The sequence below is a fragment of the Platalea leucorodia genome, assembly GCF_965183815.1.
Source record: "Platalea leucorodia genome assembly, chromosome: 4".
In the NCBI taxonomy this organism is placed as follows: Eukaryota; Metazoa; Chordata; class Aves; order Pelecaniformes; family Threskiornithidae; genus Platalea; species Platalea leucorodia.
Genome location: NC_138826.1, coordinates 89,371,566 through 89,394,075, shown reverse-complemented (window position 1 = coordinate 89,394,075; position 22,510 = coordinate 89,371,566). Strand labels below are relative to the sequence as shown.

The 22,510-nt window shown below is 40.8% G+C and overlaps 1 protein-coding gene across 11 annotated transcripts in view; it reads right to left on the bottom strand.

Annotated features, from left to right (window-relative positions):
* GRIP1 (glutamate receptor interacting protein 1) overlaps positions 1-22,510 on the bottom strand; it is a gene marked incomplete at its 5' end in the record, with an annotated part of 332,803 nt that overhangs the window by 151,137 nt on the left and 159,156 nt on the right. For 4 of the 11 annotated variants that reach the window (XM_082308363.1, XM_082308364.1, XM_082308370.1 and 1 more), the window contains one exon: positions 10,253-10,307. The exons of the other annotated variants lie outside the window; for them this stretch is intronic. In XM_082308363.1, coding sequence (XP_082164489.1) covers positions 10,253-10,307 — 55 coding nt within the window. Of the gene's footprint in view, positions 1-10,252; positions 10,308-22,510 lie in introns of those variants that run through there. 11 annotated transcript variants of the gene reach the window in all.

The following is a 22,510-nucleotide window of genomic DNA, read 5'->3' as shown; positions in this document are numbered from 1 at the left end:
CAACACCAAACCACACAGTAGCGTGGAACAACAGAGCAAGCCTGAAATATGCATTGGAAGTCAAACTGACTTGGCTAGCACTGTTAACAAGTGTTTCACTTATGACTAAATTGAGAAGCACATCTGAAATCTTGAAGACAGCTGCAAAGCTCAGTACTGAGCATACCATATCCCAGCCCAACCACTCCAAGCTCTCAGTCTGGGTAAACTGTGAGGATGTGAATACCGTAAAGAATAAGGGCAGAGTTTATACTGTGACCAGAAAAATTACCTGCATCTCTGTAGAGGCTAAGTGAAAATTGGGTGTAGATTTTCTGTTACGCTGGACAAAGCAGATCTCCACACTGTGCTACTGCCACAGATGCAACAAAAGAGAAGTCAGCCTTACTCCCTGGGGCTAAAGTTACTACCTCAACACAGCTGTCAGCCAACACAGCGCAGATGCTGTTCAATATTACATAGTATGTGCACATAAGAGGTGGCTCAGACTCGCGTTTGCAGGAACTCCTGCTGCTGGTGGTTTGGTGGCCTTGCCTGAACTATCCTGACGTAGTCCATAATAGCAGCGTAAAAGAGGAAACTGCGCTCTTCAAAAAAGGGAGCTCGAGCACTTCCTAAGGCGTAACCTACCTTCCAGTTGCTCCTGCCAGTGTTTGGAAGGGCTCCCTGCTGCCTTGGGAGCTCCTTAATGTTGTTTAGAGGTGGCCATCAGGCACATTTATCACTGTGTTACACAGCCCCAGAGTGAAAACGGAGATGAGATGCAACTAGACAGTCTTCTGGACTGCTAAACTTCCCAAGGAACTCCCTCACCAACACTGCACTTCTCTGCAATTCTTTTTTAAAGTAGTAAACCAAAACCTAACATGGAATCCCTTTTTTCTCTGTTCCTTCTCACTCTTTGAGAAAACAGCTATTAATTACGAAGTTCATGTTTGTTTCTTTTTGAAGCATGCAATTTCTTTTTACTTTCAAGGATTTTTTTTTTTTTTTGTCCAGTAAAGAAAGAACTGCTTTATACTACCTATTTGCTCAGGTTGCCATGCTTTCTCTCAATTACTAACTGCTTTTAGCTCAATGGAACAAGAACTGTGATAATTTATGCTTAGATTCAGCAAAATGGAGACCTGACCCACAGGTGCTACAACAATATCAAAATATCTTAGGTCTACAGAAATTTCTGTACACGTACATAAGCGTGTCACTAAAGAAAAAAAAAAAAAATCACCCTGTCACTGGAAAACTTAAAATACTCAAAAGGTGCCCTCCTTTTGACTCCTGAAGAGAAGGCAATGAAATATCAACTTAAGCCTCATAACGTGGTAGGAAATTTCATCTTTGTTCTTCATGACTGGCTTGTGATATAGCTGAGAACAACATGCCTACAATATCTTTGCAAAGCTGCACTGATCTCTGACAGGTCACAACACACGCTGGATGGCCAAAAAAAAGAAATCTAAATGCTGGAAACAATTTCTTCTGCCAGACAGGGCTGTCAAATTCTAGTTCATTAAAAGCATAAATGTTTCCCTGAGAGTATTGTGGATTTAAAATATATTTTATTGGTGACATTTACCAATGCACTATGGTAATTCAGTCACTTGAATAGCTGGTATTTCATTGCTGAACATGTTTCTCTATTCACCACTGAGAAGCTAAAGCAGAGTAAGCCTGATAGATGATAACATTATTTGCAGTAACACTTTTTTCCCCCACAAAATGATGCCTAGTGTTTGCCTCTTCGTAATCAGTCCAGTCTGGACTAACTTTTCTGCCCCAATACACTAACTTTTCTGCCCCAATATACTTTCAGGAATGCCTCCTTTTCTACTAAAGGCATCATTCCCAACCGCGTTAATAAAAACTGCAGATGAGCAGTTCAAGGGATAAGATATAGAGGTTGCAGTGACAACTTACATAATGCTTCCCCTTTCTCTGTAATAACAACTTTCTGGGCTGAAGCTTTCTTTTAACCTTTGCCCAGGGCTGCAGATAGAGTCTTAAAAGGTTCCTAAATATTAGAGGAGTGATACTGTAAAGCAAACCCCCCGAAAAAGAACGGAGACAAAAAGGATGAGCATATTTAAAACTTTATACACTCACAAGAGGTGCCTGTGGTAACACCGTGGTAATTCAATTTGGTGATGCAGAAGGTCCCATCCATTTATATTCCTAATAATTTTAGAAGACTTTTATATAAAACTTCTAATTACTTCCGAAGTGAACAATCAGATTTTCCCTTGAGAAAAAAAAAAAAATGTTATGAAAAAGTTTCTTTTTGCTCGCAGCTTGCGTGAACTCAGCCCTTCAGGACAGTCTCCACCCAGGGCAGTCCTCCCTGCGTGTCCCCTGAGCAGCCCTCTCCCTGGGCCGGCAAAACTCCCGTGGGGAATGCAGGCAGGGCAGCAGAAATGAGGTTACGTTTTGTCGATTTACTTCCAGCTGTTTGGAGAAGTGCTGTAACCTACGCTGACAGAGAGACCTGCCCACTCAGGCGCTGTGCCTACAGTGGGACTTTCCAGCAGCAGAAACATGTCAGCACCACCGCAGCGTCGCAAAATGAAATGCAGACGGGGTGCTAATCCTGGGAGTCACGCTGGGAGACAGATTAAGTTGCAAAAATGCAGAAATCTGCCTAAAAATGCAGGTATGCTCTTATCCCTGTTCCACAGGGTATCTCAGATTTAGCAGACTCCCAAACTAAGTATAAAGCACATGAGAGAGCGAGTCCATCCTTCCCTGTCATACCTGAGCACAGAAGGAACCAGAGCCCATTTCCACCTGAAGCCTCACCTTGCAATACGTTCCTAAAATGTCTAGGTAAGTGCTACTAAATAATTGTAGACTTTAACTTTATATAGGGTAAAACATTTTCATAAAATGACCAGGTTTTAATCTCTACTGCTTAACCCCTGGCAACTCGGGTCCCTGTTTCTCCTACATCGTGTACGCCTTTCCAGCAGCAGAGGCTGTGTCCTCAGCGCAAGCTGTGTCTGCTTCACCTCCATCTTCTCTCACATCCCCCTCATTACTCTTCCTTCACCCATTCTCCTCCTTTCCGTTTGCTCTGCAGAGCTCCTGGCAGCGCCGCATCTCGCGCTCCTGCCGCCCATTCCCTCAGTCGCAGCTCAGCTCTCTTTCACCCACAGCCTGCTTGGGTCCATGGGTCCTACGAGCCAACTGCAAAGCAAAGGCCCGCAATGCGTACCATCTCCTTTCTCCTACTCCATGCCACCCTTCTCCTTTCCATGTTTCCTCAGGCTTCACCTCCTGTCGTGTAATTCTATGGATACCCTTCACTGAAAGTAATAAAAACTCTTGTGGGCACCAGATTTGTACAGGCAGAGAGCTGATGTGGTTGCAAAGGAAAACGCAGTGCTGTCACGAGAACGCAAGGACGGGCGTATGGTTTTGCATGCTGGCAAAATCTGCAACGCCTGTGCCACCGCACCTACCACGTGCTCCTGCCTAGTGCTCTGCTCCAGCCTGCCTCAAACCTTCTGTGCTGCTCTGGGTTGCTCATCCAGATTGAGTTCCTGACAGAAATGAGATGCTGGTGTATTTTTGAGTCTCTGCCCTCTGATACCTGCTAGAACTACATAAAAAATCAACAATGACATTGAAGATAAACTCATAAAACATTTGGGATGTTCTTCTATCCTGCAGCAATGCTGATACTTGGAAAGACGTTTGTGCAACACCCATCCATGAGCCAGCCTGGGGTTCCATTATTTACAGCTCAAATGTCTCACATGCATTCATATTAAAACTAGCACAACTTAATCAATAAACTACTTTTTAAAGTAATTTCAATTCACCTTTAATATTTAGAGAGCCTATAAACTGCCACACAATTTTCCTCAGAATACTTTTGAGAGAAGTACTGCTATCCCCATCATGCAGCTAGGGACAAGGCACAAAGTCCAAGACACTCACTGAACTCCTGTGCAAGAAGTTCAGCACGGACCAGCCGAGAACAACTGAAACCCACCCAGCTCCCACAAATTCAAACACACTGAGAAAAACTCTCCAATGATCTCTGCATCTTACATGTGAAACAGATAGCAGAGATACCGTATCAGGTATCAGCTACTAATATCTGATAGATATCAGATAGCTAACGGCCACTTACCATCTATTTATATGACTGCTTGTGGCTTTCTCTTCAGATCTTACAGGCATCTTCATGCAATTATATCAGCTTATCTCAAAGAGAGAGAATTTCTCTGCAAAACTCTGGCCACATGCACCTTCTCAGACCATCAGAGCTGCAGCAGCTCTCCTACTTCAAGTAGGACGTGCTTGATTTGGGAAGTATTTTTATGTCTTTCTTTCCTGTCAAAGTTTCACACAGACTGGTTAGTATGCCGCTGTACTTTAGATCATCCTGAATAATTAATAAAGAGTTTGCCAGTTCCTGAATATATTAGCGGTGAAGAAATATTGCTTGAACTTGTGAACTGTGATCAGCTTGCTGCAGAAGAGAAAATCTTTTCTCCTCCCTTCATTACTTCTTACAACAATACGTTCAAAGAAATCTTTTGAACAAAAAGACAATATTGCGAACGACTAATACTCATTAAATATAATAAATCTGCCTCTTTTGTTCTACACATAGCGCTAGAAAGCCTAAACAGCAATTACAGAAGGAACATCTTCTTAACAAAAATTAATCTCTCTCCCTCTCCTTCTGCGATCGTAACACAGGCACTCACCATTTCAACGTAATCTTGAAACAATCCTGGCTAAAGGCGCTCTTAAGTGCAAATAAAAAAGACAGGATGGGTGAAATATCTAGAAGGGGAAAAGTCATGCAGTCTTCTCTGCTCTCTCATAGTCTCTACCAATTTCAGTAACCCATCATAAGCAGTGATGCAGAAACAGGAATAAGCACGCTGGGGTTGTACCCCAGACTGTCACGGACCAGCTGGGTGATGCAGGGCAGGTCACAATCACTCTGGCTTCATTTTCTTAGCTGACAAACAGCCTTTCAATAAAATATGGGGTTTTTTTTCTAAAAAACAAAACAAATCAAATTCAAGTCCCAAGGAATGGGATCTTTTCAAAATTTTTTTTTTTTACTTTATTACCAACACCAAAAGCGATGTCAAAAACTACACTTCCCTTACTGACCGAGTTGTCTACAGCTCTCCCCTGTGGACTCTCTCATATCTTCTCACAAAGTACATGCTAATGGCCATTGTTGAGGAAGGGCTGCTGTGACTTTTACTTCATTCAAAGCAAGCTGCTGACTCAGTTGTATTACTGTGAACTTCCAACTTTTATAAGCAACTTAACGACTAAGAGAAACCACATAATTAGATTTACTATTGAAATAATGTACAGGCTGGTAACTCACTGTCACAACCAAGGCTGAGTCTCTGGAACACTGGGAAGTTTGTAGTAAGACACTACACAGCCTCATTGTCAAGTCCTTAACACCATTTTAATTTCATGCTTTTAAAAAAAAAAAAAAAAATCTAGGTTTCTTCTTGTTGTAGTTCCTTGTGCACAAAGCAAAGTATAACCTAAGTCCAGCTACATTCAGAATTCATCCTCTGATGCTTTAGGCCCCTAAACAATTTTTAGATAACTGATCATCTTGTAAATTGGAACGCACCATCCTGCCTTTTAGGCTTGCTTTATCTCACTGTATTGGAAACATTGGGAGCATAAAAATGTGTGTTTGCAGAAAGGATCTCTATGCGCAGTATGTGATAAATTATCCTGAAGATACACTATAAAGCTTTGATGGGTGAAAGGCAGACCACTGAGCTCCTTACGCTACGCGCTGTGTAACAGCCGTTGACATCTTTATCAGAGTGCTCTTATTCTGTTTCCATTATAATAATATCCAGAATAACTTCGCTGATCTGGGTATCTGGTTAAAAAAACGCATTCCTGCCTCTAACAGAGAGACACATTTCTGTAAGCAACTTTATGCAGCAGGCACAGCTTCCTAAAAGACCTGTTCTTGGGGCTAATAAAGGAAAAAACCGAACATGTCCATACATAAATTAACCACAGCCAAGGCTTTGTAATACACTGCTTGAAAGGCAATTTTTAAACTATAAAGTGGTTGATTTAGCTGTAAACCTGACCAGCTTACACATTTCAGCAACTTTTCACTATTGTACTACATTGTTATACTTAACATAATTATTGTAAATTGTGCAATTTTGATTTAGCATGTATATTCAATGTAAGTGATTACCACCGACTCTTTGGTATGCACAGCATACTGCTCAGTGCCCAAGGTCTTACAGAAATAAATTTAGGGAAAGAAAACCTAGTATTTCTCCACCACACAGAAAACATTCTACAATACAAGCAGCTGTACGAAGAGCAGATTTGTAGTTGTGCTTACAATTTCAAATGTGGCGTTTCCTCATATTTAACTGGTCCAACTGTAAGTTACCATTCTCCCGAAGCCTTACACTTCTCATAGGGAGATCTATAAAAATGGCTACTACTTCAGATTCTTAATATGGCTTTCAGCTTACCTTGCTCTTTGGGGATGGGAAAGAGATAAAAAATCAAAAGAATATATAAAAATTAAAAAAAAAACTCTTCTCAGTGCAAATTTTAGTAGCTAATACCGTAGAGAAGATACCTTTTCTCTTTTCAGAGCTACTTAACCACTTTTAATTCAACATTGCTTGAAATATCTATGTACATTCAGATATATATCCAAATACACGTAGATAATCACAACTAAAAAGAGACTGAGACAGCAATATTTCAGCTCAAAGGTAAAAGCATGAGAGATTTATGCATGAAAGAAAAAAGGTAGCTACAGCACAAACTCCCATCCACCATAAACACTTTAACTGCTATTAAAAAAAATCTGCAACTGAAAAATAGCGTAGCAACAGCACACTGGTGCATAAAAACACGAATGTTTTTTTGGTTCTTAACTAGATAGACTAGATCTAAATTCAAATCATGTCTCAGCATGCATGAGACAACGGTCTCACACAGCATCCTTCTTGCAAATTGCATCATCAAATAAAATAATACTTTTCTTCCATGGTTGCTTGTTAATGGACACAAATATGGAGCTTTGCCTAAGCTTGGTAACACGCAATTTCAATACTGAAAATGTACTGACCTCCAAAATAAAGACTCACAAAACTGACATATAATACACATTAAAGGAACTAATCTTATAGCATTTTAAATTTCCTGCATGGATAATTACCGTGCACTTCTTGTTTGCCACATATTTTGCCCTAAGAGGGGGTAGCTGTTACTGTGGAAATAGGGAAAAAGACTTGATGTACAGCAGCCTCAGCAGACGCAGTGGCCCCTGCACCCATAGGGGCAACATGGCACGGAAGGAGTGCACGGGCAGCGGTGAAGGAGGACCAGGTGGGCAGGGGGGGACTACATCATCTTTGAAGGTCCCTTCCAACCCAAACCATTCTGTCATGCTATGATTGTGCCTGTTCTACAATTGGTGTAGGTTTGAGGGTAGAAGACAGAGAAAGAGCCCGATGTTCCCATGTGGAGATGACACTGGAGTTGAGGACAAGAGAGGTAAGGATTGTCACGCTGCAGGGTCTGACTCACGGCTACCAGAAGGAAGAGAAGCAGTGGGTCACGGACCAGGTTTTGGAGAGCATGCCCACAACTATATGCTATTTTTGCCTTGAAATTCACTCAGAACACTCGAAGATTCTCCTGTCAGAGATTTTTAAATGACAAACTAAGCACTCGAGGCAATCCAAAGAGATACAGCTTTGTTTTTGCTCTGAAAGGTTAAGATGAAGCACAGGAAGAGAGGAGCGTAATTGTTGTAAAACACAATATTGCCTGAACATCTCCCTGTTGGGAAGAATTGCTTTTGGAGAGTCTCCAGCTGCCCAGATGAGGCATTTCTGTTTACATCCTTATCTGGAAGAACAAGAAATGAAGTTACAAGCTTACTTTCTCAAGATAGGCATGAAAAATTACATACACAAATAAAGGAAAGCAGAGATTTCCACTTTTTGATGTACAATTAACTGCACATGTATCATTTATTAAAACCACAAGACACTAATCAAATGTGCAACACACCTATTTCTTTTCACCATGGCAGGGCCTGAAAGATAGTAAAGAAATGATTGTGGGGAACTGCACAAAGGTACGGGATTAGCGCAGAAGAAAGGCCCTAGCAGAGACAGGCTGAGGGAAAGTACTAAAGCAAGGAAAATTGCTTTTGGAGGAAGGGAATTCAATGAAAGCGCCAAACCCCAGGACTAGCAAGCTAGAAGGGAAGGGGATCTCCCAGCTGATGCAGCAGCCGGAGATTGCCAGCTGGTGGCAAGAGTCCTCTCCACGCTAACAACGGGAAGGTCCACCCCTGTCCTCAGCTAGCCTGATCGTGTGGAGCAGTCCATAACTGGTGTCTGAGATGCAAAAGCCAAGGCCACAGAATGCAGAAGAGTTAGCTAAAAGAACAAAGGTTTTACTCAAAATGGTGAAGAGCCAGGAGCCTGTCAATTAGGACAGCAACTCCAGCCCGGCATGCATAAGGCTTACAGGAGAATACATGAACATACCTCTAGACTGCCTTTTTTTTTTGTTTTTTTTTTTTTTTTTTAATCGACTGTTAATAGTAATACAAGCATAAGGTACATTTCTTTAATGCAAAAAATCAATAGTATCATGCCAGTTCCTATTGGGAGGGAGTGGGAGGAGTGAGGAGTCTCAAAGGAAGTTAAGATTATTTCAAAGGAGAAAAAAACCACTAGCCTGAGTTCTGTTGAATGATGGAAGTGTGAAAGAATTAAGATGGCTGTGATGTATAAGAATATTGATTATTCCCAGGGAAACTGTATTTAAGTGGAGCAACAACTCTCATCAGTGAGACACTAAATTAGTGCCCAGATCTGTCTTATAAAGACATCAGCAGACAAAAAGGTTCCTCTACTCAAACCAGGAAAAGAGAAAACGCTGACTTCCAACATGATAAATGTGTAATAGAGCTACCAAAATAGAAACATTTTACACATACTAGAAAAACAGACATTACCCAGCACAGATTTGAAAGAGAAGCAAATTGACAGAGAAGAGGATGATTAATAAATATTTGAGTTCATATGTTTTGAACAACATGGCCCCATACAGCAATCTAAAGAACAGGAAAATGCATTATATGTTTGATTGCGATATTCTCTTTTCCCATTACTAACCTTATTGTATTAGCATCTTACTCTTTCATGCTTCCACAAAATAAAATACTAATTGATTTTGAGCGATACTGACTAATAATCAAAGATTCCTGATTTTTCAAGCTAGGCTGATACAAATAGTTTCATTCACATATGGATGTGTTTCCAGCTGCACAGTAATGTCCACTAAATGTTTCACAGTACCCAAGCTAAAAAACAGAAGCTTCTTATTTGCAGACACATAATGCTACTATAATGTCAGAAGTTTCCACCAAAAAAACAAGCCAAAATCCCAAACCAAACCTTTTTACACAGAGAAGGAAAAATTATCAAAGATAACAGATTTTTTTTATTTAAATTAACTTATTTTTAGAAACCAAGATGTATTCATTTCTGAAGAGGGAAGGTATCTTATCCAGACAGGTTTTCACATAGCTGCTTTAATAATCACACAGGACCCAGAGTAAGATGCAAGCAGTATTTTAAAGTTCTGAGTGATAAAACCAGGGACTACAAAGATTTACAGTAACATAAAACGCACACTGCTCTAACAGGCAAATTAACTTCACAAGTGTGACATGCAAGTGCAGCCCTGAAAAAACACACGCTGCTATCCATACTTCATAACATACAACAGTCTTTGGCATCTAAAGCATAGATAGAAATAGCTTACGGGAGACACTGAACAACAGAAACTCATCCTGGGTATAGGTCCTGAATATCCCTGTCAGTTGTTCCCAGTAAGGTAGAGCGTGCACTGACCCAGGAGGGACTCCTCTGAGCAGCTAGCAGAAATGCCATACAATTATACTCCACAATAACTTTAGCACTTCACTTAGAAAAAAGCCTCCTTTTAGCAATAAAAAAAAAAAAAAAAGAAAAAGAAAACAGGAACCTATCTTCCTAGCAGGAGCACAGCATGGGACATGTAAGGATTTTAACTGAAGGAGCCCCTACATCTTTCTGTATTCAGAGTTCTTTGTTGCCTGACAGTAAATTGGAAGGACGGTCATATTTAAAAGTAAAAACATCAGGCTGTGCCTCGAGACGGCTGCAACGGAGCCCCTGAACGAATAAGAAGGAAAGCACGTTACCTTTAGCAAGTCTCCTCAGGATTTGACAGCGGCATTTAAAAGAGACAGCTATCATTCTCGCTGCCTGCCTCCCCTGGCAAGGCGCGCTCAGGGCTCTGCTCGGGTGAATGCAGCAGGAGCCTGTGAGTGCCTCCTCCCGCACATACCAGGCGAAAGGTAGCCCCGGCGGGGAGTGACAAAGCTTAATTCCTCTTGGCTGATGCAGAGATCAGCTCCGTGTCATCCAGCAAAGCTGTGTCATTCACTACTACCACCACCACCACCACCTGCGTGGGGAGATGACGGGCTTAAAAAGCAGTATTTCTTTAAAAGCTAGAAAGCATCCAACTGCACACCACGGGCACGGATATTAGAGGGAGCCGTTCCCCAGCCTCTCGCATTCCCCAACTGTGCAGGGAGCGATGGTTGCTGTGCCAGGCAAAGGGCCCCGCGTTTCAGCAGACGTGGCGATTTTTCTCCTCTCTCATTCCTCGCTTCTTTCCTTTCCCTTACGGTTCCCTCTGCATAAATAGGGCAAAAATACCAGGAATCCTACTTTTGGGGGAGAAGGAGCCTATTTCAAATGGAAAATACTCTAATCAAAGCATATCAAAGATTTAATCTTACAGATCTGTAGGGAAGAAGAAAAGAAAAAGCCTAATTTTATCACCGGGAAAGCTTTTTGACAATTGTAGACAAGTATATTACAGCCATTGAAGCACAGACCACAGGGGGAGGGTGCGAGTCGGAGGGAAGTGATGGATTGTTGTGTGTGGGCAGGACCGCTGAGCATTTGATCGCTCCGAAATAAATAAAATGATGCTGCATAGAAAACACACAGTGAATGAGGTTTTCTCCCCTCACTAGAGAAGAGAGCAGCTTTTAGCGCAGCTGAGAATTTATTTCGCCAAACATTGCACCATTTGTAAGATTTCTTCAGCCCACCAGGAGTTTTACATCCTCTTAGGCCTATTCAGACAGCAAATTAACCTGCCTTTACAATTCATTCAGAAAACGATGAAGTGGAGTATACCACTTAAGCGAGGGCTCCATCCCACCTTTATGAAGCCAAAAATTTAGGAAAGGACAAAACTCCACACCCATTCTAAAAACCAAGCAAGCAAGCAAAGAAAAGTAAGCCATGCAAAGTTTGTCAAGTCAGATTTGTGCACAGAAACCAAGTGCTGCATCAGATACTCTCCTTTAAAACAATAGATAATTATTTTTTTGTCAAGACTTCTCCTTCACTCAGGTGATATATTTAAAACTGTCTTCATATACTCTGTCCCATTCACTTGCTTTGATTTCAAAATTGCTCAGTTTATCTTCTGACATCTTTTATCCGTGGCTGTATTTAATGTTAGGGTCCAGCATCAGGGTGCTACGGAAAGCCAGGAGGAGGTATGGACAGCTTTCACACTTGGAGCCGTCTCTCTCTCCCTGCCCGCTCTGCGCTGCATCAGTAGCTCTGTGCTTCCCATATTCCAGCTCACTATTACAGTAATTGTTTTTCGTATTTTTGTTTTATTGGTTATAGCAACAGCTGTATTTCCAAGGCCAAGGTGAAACATTCCATCAGCACAATTGCAATTGCCCAGACAGGCCTGGTGAAAATTTATTTTATTTCATTGTCATTAAAACCAGATAGGGGTAATCGAGTCATCTGTTCACCAACCTTGTTATCACTTCTTGTAGCGGCTGTTGTTCCAAACAGCTGTAAAATCCAACCAGCAGAAAAGCAGATGCACCTGAAGCCGTGGGCTGATCACTCCAGCCCCGTAAGCGCACACCTCTGGCCAGGGATGGACAGGGCGTGCAAGGAGGGGTGAAACCAGGGGAGGAATGTGGAGGTTTAAGCCAGTGTAATTCAGCAGTCCGGAAAGAAAATGGAAAATCTTGGACTATCATGGAGGGGGAAGGGGAGAGGAGTTGTGTATTCTCATCCCCTCATAAAGACAAAACCAAGAGAAGAGTAAGCGGCGCTCTGTCTGCCAATGCTGCCAATACTCTTTTTGAGGGCAAAATTTGCCACCGTTCTTTCTTGCCACCTCTTGCTCAGGTAACAGGGCTTCACACCAATAATACCAATCAATACCACCCTGTACCCAGTTTCCTCTCTTTGTGCTCAACTGGAAAAGCTGTTCCAGGCACCATCACAAGGCTATGGCCTCAGCACACAGCCCCCTGCTCACGGTTCCTGCAGGTTTGAAATGCTGAAGCTGCCCTGGCCTTGCTGCTCCCGTTCTGCAGACCAGCACCCAGAATCCATATCGCTGTCTTTTCATCTGCCAGGTGCCTGCCCTTGATGCTGTAAATCTTGTTGTGCACAGACAGACCATTTAAACACCTCCACTTACACCTCAAGGGTAAGCAGAAGATACTGCAAGATGATGGTTTAGCTGCCTTAGTATTTGTTCTTTGATTCTTCCCAGTCAATACAGACAAGGAAGACTGCATAGAGCATGGGATTAAGCACTGTCAGGATCGGGCAGACAGGTCTCCACTCCCACTTCTTTGGAGACAAACCTTTCCATCACCTGCCAGCATCAGAGCCAGGTGAGCCTGCAGTGCTCCTCCTGCCCTTCAAAATAAGGTGGTTTTGGTGAGCAGCTCTCGACTTGAGCGTCCGCTTAGGTATCCTCTCCTTCAGAGCGCAGCTTTGACATCCTTGAGGACTTCTGCTGTGCAGAGAATGGCAAGAGGTTGCATCTGCACCATAAGAACAAACTGCTCTCTACCTGTCTTTGTGATCTGACTCCACCACCCTGGTTCAGCCCCCTGGTAGGGGAAGCAAAAGAGAGCACACTTACGGAGCTAGGAGGTCACGACAAACAGAGTTCAGACACAGGAGGGAAAAAAAAATCAAGCCTTTGTGTACGGACATGCTGAGCCCCAACGTGATTATGTAAAAATGTATATAAATATATAAAACTCTAATAGCAATACAGAAACTGTGATACATTTGCAAAAACAGCTGCAGACCTGGTCAGATAAGGCTTAACTAACAGAGAAAAGATGTAGTCCTTGATCCAAAAAGCTTATTGTATTGTTTACTTCTACTTCTAGATTACTGATGTATATGCTAAATAGCCTCTGAAGCACAGCAATAGCCACTTCCAACCAAGTCAATAGGATTACTTTTTGCTTATGTTTCTTCAGACAATTTTTCTGTCCTCGCCAAAGGAGGTCATGTGCAGATTTGAATTCCTCATGAAGATTTCGTAAGACAAAGATTTTGTACTTCAAGTACAGCACTGAATGTAATGATATATTGTATTTACTGCAGGGTTGTTTTCGTGGTTTTCAGTGTTCAAAGTAAACCAGTTATTGGAACAATTTCTAAAATACTCACTCATGATGGTCATGGTTTTACCACCTTCTTGCAGGACAGCAATCACCAGGATTGCCAGAACTGTTCTTGCCCAAAGTCCTGCTTCTGAAATGAATTTAAGTACACCTCAGGTATTCTTAACTGTTTAGAATAATTTTTTTTAACCAAATTGAAGATTTTGTTATTATTAAATGTCTCAACTTTCTGAAAGTCAGCCATCATTTTCTGAGGTGTCATTCATTCAGCTCTGCAGATGGACTCAAGTGGTTGTCCAAGAGAAAAAATGGGGGAGGACGTTAAAAAGGGGGGGGGGGGGGGGAAGGGTCGGTAATGCAATATTACGAGATCAAAAACCTTCAGACATACTGAAAACTTATTTATATTCTATATAACACAGGTTAAAGTCCTTCCTAATTACATTTTTTCCTTAGTAATTAACAGAGTTACAAATTTTATTACTATTTTCTCTGGGCTCATCTGTAAAAATCTCTTTTTTCATTTTGATCCTTTTGGACAGCAGCATGAATTTGTATCGCTTTTATTGCTGCACTCATTCCTTTCTTCAGGAGTCTGAAAAGTTATTTATAAACTCTAGGATATATATAACACACATATTTTCTCAGCTGAATTTGTATTCATAAATACTCAGCAGAAGGTCACTAGATGAAAAGCTTATATTTCCATATGATAAGACAGGCAGTATAATATACGTATCCTATTTAACACCATCTTCTGGTTAATCTTATGAGATCACATTAGCTGAAATATATGAATCAAAAAAGTTAAGATCTATTACACTTCTCCGCAGGATAAAAAAATTTATGTCATGAAATATCTCTAAATGAAATTGCAGATTATAACATTTATATAGTGTGACATTTAGATACAATCGGGAAATTTCTGTGAAAATACAGTATTCAGTGAAGAACACAAATTCTGCAAGATATCATATTGTGTTCGGAAAAAAAAATTAAGTTTGCCAAAAATGCATTTTTTATCCAGAAAACATAACTCCAATGCTCACTCCCTTCTGTTTCATAGGAATATATACCCAGAAGATACTTCATGGTTGAATTCCACTCACACACTGCACTGAATATTTCTTTTCACACACTGACTGAGCAGCGTCTTAAAACCAGTTACACCCCTTCCTCCTCTTTTACTTTACAGGGAGTTTGTCTAGGTGAGCTGCCAACACTGGTTTTGGACGTCGCACGCTCCCGTTTTTCTTTGTGGGCCAAGTTTGTGTCATCACTATGAAGGGGAAACACCACTGACTACTCACTTGGTGAAAGGGACGTACACCAAAGACCCAGTCCTTTTAGAAAGCCAACCAGTGGGGTTCAATGAAGACAGCGATGTACTCAAACTACAGCCTCAATGAAACACTAAGGCAACCAGAAAGACATGCAGATATCAAATGTTTAATGTGTCAGAAAGACACCAATGATATCTAGCGGATCCATCTGGATAAGAAAACTGAAATGAAATATTATGAACTCTGAATGCATTAAGATTTTGTACAACTGAATATTTTGTTCCATCATTTTTAAAGATACCACTGGCACCTACCACATTATTCAAATCAAAAGTCATATTTTTAAGCAAAAAGATAATTAATTTGACTCTGAAAGTAACAAATGACCGTATGGATACTTCTGTTTAGAAAACTGAAACATTTCCACTATTGTATTTGATACGTCCTTATATCAATCAAGAACCAGCAACAAAACCAAGAATCTCAATCTTAAGAAAATAAAATTTGAACATTTTTCATCCCAAAGACACGAGCTGTATTCCCATGCAGCAGCACACTCAAGCAATCCAGCATTTTGCAATGGGCAGTGTTTTATTACAAAGATTCCCCTTCACTGCAGGGAGAGGGAATAAAAAGGAAAGCGCAATAAACCTAGAGCAGCTATTTTCTAGCTGTATTAACCACCTTTGCAACCACTGTCGGACAATTTCACGCAGACATTGCAGCAGAAGGCTTTACAGGTCATGAAAAGTTGTTAAGAGGTGCGGTGGCTTCCGAGGACCATTGCTGGAGAACATTTCCCATAGAAGGTGCAGCATGTCGGAAAGCAAGGGTATGTGTGTGCTGAAAGTGGTAACAGGTGATGAGAATAAATCTGTTAAAGATCTGAGTGGATGCCAAAACACCATTGCTGTGGCACCGTACAAATATGGTAGCTTCATTGCCTACAAATAGATTAGTAAAAAAAATAATTCAGAGGCTTTCTGGATAGAAAAAAAAAAAATAATCTTAATTTATTGGCTCCAAGCAACGTTAGCCTTTTTGAATCGGCAGGTATTAAGCAACCGTCGGTAAAATCAGTCAATATTGCCCCATTCTGGGATGGCTTTTTGTTAAAGCGTTTTATAATACAGCAAAGAATCACATTTTAATTGATTTTTTTTAAAAGTCTGATTTAGCAATATAATTTATAAAATTTATAATGTAATATTAAAGGAAACAGAATACATATACATTTCCTATATGAAAATAACTCTCCAGTACACACCACCCTCTAGCATAACGCAAGGAACAGCATTCCCTACATTATTCTCACAGAAATCCCATGCCAGAGCTTCACAAAAATGCTTTATGCCAGTCCATATCAATTACTGGTCAAAATTAAAACTGTCCTTTGCAGTGAAGCTGCATTGATATACAAAGGTTGAGAGATGTTTCTTACTGGAGAAGCTGTCCTCAAAAGACCTTTGAGATATGTAGCACAACTCTGACTTTTCATTCCTAATCTCATTTCAGTTGCTGGCCGTTCAGCTTTTCCCAGGCTTTCCTAGCTGCAAATCTTTGTATAAAAATAATTAGGGACTTAAGAGAATTACAAAATACGAAGACATCGCATGTACTACAAAAATTAGAAACTTTTAGTGGCACAAGTACATTGCAGTCTCTCAAAGGTAATTTCAAGCATAGCCACAACTAGTTGAGATTTAATTCAGAAAGAAGTCTCTTCACGAAACCAATGGCTTGTGAACCGCTTCAAATATCGCTCCATTTCTAGTACGTACATTGTCTGTACCTTTTCTTTGGTTTGGTTTACGATGACAGAAGAGAGCGCTTTCTTTCAGGAGCATTACTAATAATTTGTCCTTGTATCTTCTGAACCAGCAATTAGCAAAGAACCTATAATTTTTCAAAATATAATGAAATAAACCACAACTAAGGCAGTCTGTCTGCCCTCACAGCAGAAGAAGCAGTGAAAGGACCAGGTACCACAAATGGCCCTGCATCTTCCAGGATGCTTGCAGATCTCAGGGAGAGAAACAGCAAGTAACGACCCTGTTCAATGAACACAATCAGCCCAGCGTGGGCTCCTGCCAGCAACATGCATATAATTACAGGCTCTGAGATTTAACGTAATCTCAGAACTAAAGGATGACTCTGTCTTACAAGTAGCTTCCACATGCTGCAGTACATGGTTAAGGACTCCTGTAATTACAATTTCTGTAAGGCTTTGTACTTTGTAGAGGCTTTTTCAATTAGTCAAAATGATGACCTTCCTATTGCTACAACAGTCTTTAACAAAACACAGCTAAGCATTTCCTCAAAATTACCACACTGGAAGCAGTGACAATCTCTTACACTTAGCAGAAAACAGCTGGTTTTACTCTCATTTAAAAACAAAAAAAGATTATGATTCCACTGAAACCACTTGAACAAAAGTGGAATAATTATACCTCTCTCTAGCTATACTGCTTTGTTCCATATTTTTATCAACCTATTTAGCAGCCGTGAAATTGGAATATCACACTAGAAAATAAAATGTGTATTTGGAAGGATGAGTCCAGAATATAACAGAAGGTCATTTAATCTACTACAGTAGATTTTTAGGAATTAAGTCAGTATGCTTTTATGGGCAAGCCTTTATATTCAAGATACTGTCAAAAAGGATGGCAATGGAAGATTATAGCTCTAGAGATGCACCACAAAGAAGGGATGGCACAAGCAGAATTTCAACTGGCAATACCTCCAAGCCTTACAAGATGAAGGGAAACGCCGATCCATGGAGACAGTTGTATTCCTACCTGTGTGCAAGCTGCAGGAAGCCATGGTAGCAGCCGCTTTCCAAACCAGAGCGGGTTTCTATACTGAAATTAGGTTGCACAGTGTATGCTTGCCTGTGGTATGAGCAACGGCCAGCCAACTGGCACTGACCACTGCACCTTCCCAAGCCACATCGACTATTTCATCCCAGAAGCAGAACTGGTGTGCCTGAAAACCAACGATAAATGGAAAATCCAGGCTTGCCCTGCGTACCTTCCGGGAGTTTTTCATTTGGCAACACAAAATTTGACTTGTTTGGAAATTTTGCCATCTTCTGAGGACTGACAATCAGCCACCATTAAGGAAGAATGAAAAGCACAGTGCTCTGTAACTGTAGTCTGGTTTAACACACAGGGAACGGGAAAGACAAAGCAGAGTTGGGGTGAGGAAGGAAATCTTCCTGCCAAGTGAGAAGGTCCTTCCATGCCTCCCTGAATCCCTCTGCAGCCTGAACATGCTCTGCTCCCCTACTGTCACCTGGGAGCACCACTACGCCTCACCAGTGCTGTTACAGCTGTGGCTGATGACATTTGACGAGGTCAGTGCCACGTGTTCTGTGGCCTTCTGGGACCAGCAAAGTTGATACCCTACAGACTGCCCTGGACTCGGTTTCTATCGCACGACGACCTGTGACTATGACCAAGTTATTTCCTCTCGTTTTGTATCCTGAAGTAAAATTTGTGAGAAAAACATGGCTTTGGCTGGCCTCAAATTTGAAGCCTAGCATCTACACCAGGTCTTCTCTGGCATCTTCTGAAACTATGCACCTATTTGAGAAGGGACATTCCTGAAGTTTCTGTGCAAATAGATCGGTGTTTCTAGTCTCAGGAAGAGGGGCGTATCGTTGTACACCAGTGTATCACAGCACATGGCCAGTATCATTGACACTTCTGTACAGCCTTTAAATCCCAAGCCTTTGTTTTAGGTGATGATTTTTTAAATGGAATTAATGAATAATTAAGGCATTTTGGATCACCGTTTGAACTATAATTGTTTAACAGGTATTTAAACCTCTGAGCAACAATCACAAATAAAAAAACGAGAACTGAGACCTACTGAGGCTTGTGTGCTCTTCCACTGCAGATACCTACATCCCACCAGGGACTGCTGCACCACACAACGCAGTACACTTTGAATTCACTAGCCTAGCTCAAGGCTCGGAAATAAAGTGAGTTAGTCTAAATTATTTCTGTGTTACCACGACCAGACTCTGCCTGGCAGCTAAACGAGACCTAGCTTGGGTATCTCCCAGTGCTGCACACTGTAAAAAAAACCTCTGTGTGTTACCAAATACTTTTATCATCATAGTTCAGTGAAAAGTCACACAATTAAGCATCCAAATACAAGACATAAGAACAAAGAACACAGACCACACCTGCAGTACCAGGCAGCATTTCCCAGAATACGACGACTCTAAAAATGAGCAGATCATTCAAGGTGAGTAAGTGAACAGCAACTGCAACAACAGGTTTAATGCAATCATTGCTTGTACAGAAAAGATCACTCCCTGCCTTGTGTAGGGAGACCTATACTAGACCCCGATATTCAACCCCAGTATCTATGCTGGGCTTTGCTTGGTTTGGGTTTGTTTGTTTTTAAAAGGTTGAAAAACCGGACAGGGTGTCGATAAGAGTACCAAGAGTGATTTGAGCAATAAAAATTGTCTCGTGCAGTGAAAGACTCAGCAAGCATAATATCATATTGGAAGAGTTTGGACTCTGACTTGATTACACAGTGCGTAAGAGCTGTCATAGGAAGGATGTGTTGAGTGCTGAAGAGCTTCTGCCTTTCTGGAATACGCGTTTTTGCAAAACATCAATTATTGGACTTGCTGTAACAATAACAGGCTGGATGCCGCATCCCGCTTACACGGGGGGTACACAAACATCCTACATGTCTTTTCTAGCCTTAGAAAGTATACAAAGCAAAAGCTAAGATGGTGATGGCCTCTTGCTGTCTGTATCTACTTTAAACTACTACTCGGAATAAAAGAAATGGACACCATTAAAAAATGGACTGGAAGATACTTCAGGCTATTTTCATCCTTAAAAATACTAATCAGGTTTGCGCAATGGTGAAATGTATAAAAATAACATGTTACTAAAAGATAGGACTAGCCACAGAACATGTTTTATCAAATATAGAATTAACACTCATATAAAAATCTTTTTATAATCAGAATTCCTAATGTGTTAGAAAAACTGCCTCATTATGCTCCAAAACCGCTCCACATTCTCAAAGGGCCAACACTTCAAGAGCCAGGAAACCTTTTTGTGCGCCACCCTCACCCCCACACATCCCCTCCCTTTTGCTGTAAAAGAAAGGACAGGACCCACAGCAAAAGATGGCAAAAATGCACGTGCAAAGTAGCATAAAGTGTGTTATTGACATCAGGAAAAGAGAACATCTCTAACATGTATGACTCCAAGGAAATTATCACCATGTTTTGCTCTCAGGAAACAGTTAACAAAACAAAAGAAGAAAAGGTTCCTAGGCAAGGGCTTGAAGTATTTGTAACATAAGTCTCAAAAGCAAAAGGTTGATAACCTCAAGCTTCTTTTAGTGCCACTCCTCCATGGATCATTAGTGCTTTAGTGGTGTCCCGCTGCTATTCATCACACTTTTAATAGCTCCTTCTAAAATAGTCTTCTAAAAAGTTTGAAGCTTGGCCAGACAACATTAACACTTAAAAGTCTGTACACATATTTATCAGGTTTGTTCCCCCTCCCCCTTTTTTTTTAAAGCAGAGAAATCCTACAATCTCCTAAGGTAAACATGACATCATACACAATAATGATCAATAAGAAAGTAGGAGCATTTAAATACAGAGGCAAACCAATGTATTCAAGAAAAGCCTAAAAGAAAACTAAAACATGCCAGTCAGTAAAACAAATGCTTGTCACAGAAAATTAAAAGGATAACCGGAAAAAAAAAAAACCAAAGCACTTGATACCTTCCTATAAAGGACAAATTCTTCACGTATTGTTGTAAATTCATCACTTGTAAACTAATAATTAGTAGTAACAAGTCATTGTTTTAATTATTTTTCTAATACTCCAACATTCTTATACAAAAACCCTCTCACACATTTCTTTTGCACTGTCAGGTATGAATTCATAGCTTATCAACAGACATCAAACTTCAAGTTCTGTATTACATTTCCACTAACCAACTAGTAATTTTGCCTGGAACTTGCATATATTTTTTAAAAGCACAAACAACCCCACTTTGAATTCCTGACGAGTTCAAAGCTCTCGGGCTGGCTTTAGGGGCTTGAGAAGACTTACAGCCTGGGCCAGTCCGAGCCCCCCCGCCAGCTGCCTGGGCTCAGAGGGGAGACAGATGGGCTGCCCCAGCCGCAGCCCACCTCTGCCACCCCAGCGCTGCTCTGAAAGCTGCCACCTCGCTCCATCTCATCACAGAGTCAAAAATTTTTTTGAAGATGTTTCACAGGAGTCAATAAATCTCAGTGAAAAATTCTTAATAACTCATTCTCATTCTTCCCTTATTCTTCCACACTTCTCTGCAACTACTGCGACCTCTCAAAATTTCCCTTAAAACTGGTCTCCTCTCTCCACAGACACCTGGGCTCTTCTAATAATTATCCATTGGATACAAATATGCTATATGCATAAATTTTTATCTTTGCTCATAACCTAGGCCTGAAATCCATCTGCTGCTTTTTACTGAACCCTTTCTGTTTGCTCCTATGTTTCAATATAGGAAGCAGCCGTAATACAATGTAATAGTCTTGGTGCAGTCCAACAGACATTTAAGTAGGGGCAGTTACTTTCCTGTGCCTGTGACATGCCCTTTCTTAGTACAGCATTAGTAACTCCTTTTTGCAAGTATTACTGCTATTAGTGTACAGCAAACCTAACTGCTGTTTGTCCACACATGCCGGTCCCTCTATGCACCACCGCTTTTTTTTTTCCCCATTCACAGTGTATCATCATAGCTTGGATTATTTCTCCATAGATGCATTAACTTGCCAAGTCATATGATATTCTTCTGCATAGTGCACATCTCTAGTTGTTTTAAAGACTAGTTAAACCCATCTCCACTCTTATTACTATGTAGGTCTCCTGATCTAATTTTATCTGCTAATTTTATCAACAGTTAACGAGGTTGTTAAATCACTACCACCTTCGTTATCCTTGAGTCAACTCCTGGGGGTGTTTCTCAACCAACTCATTTTGAGGTATTTTCCCTTATTAGATCATGAGCATTTAAAATTCACCAAATGCTTCAAAAGACCCACAAACAACCCTGAAGTATTACATCGAGTACTAGTATTTCTTCCATTACCTTTGTATTATGCTCCAAACTGTGACAGACTTTATTATTTAAAAATCTATACTGCTTATTAACTATGGTCACGTTATCTTCAAAACCTGAAATCCCTCTCCCTCTTCAATGTTTATTCAATATTTATTTCATTACTGAAATTTTATAGAAACCAGCACTAAATTAAAGAGAATATCACAGCCAAAGGTACTTCTCTCTTTTTCTTCTCTCTTTTAAGTGCATGTATTAACGTATTCCATGGCATGTCACTAGCTTTCTGTTCAAATGTAAGGTCAAACTCTACCTAGACAAGCACAAACAGGCTTCATCTATAGATACCAGAGATCAGTGTGTTCACAGCCAAAGACAGAAAGCTGGCAATACTGTACACTTGAATTTCTTTGTATTTGTTCATGTGTCACAGGCTTTATGAAAACCGGCTTGTACAGCAATCGCTGTAAAGCACTTGCCTTCCCCCCCCCCCCCCCCCCATACATTTATGTTTGCATCACGCCAGCTGCTGCACTTCAGCAATGAAAATAAACTTAGTACCACAAAGAGAAGGCTGTGTACAGATTCTCTCTAT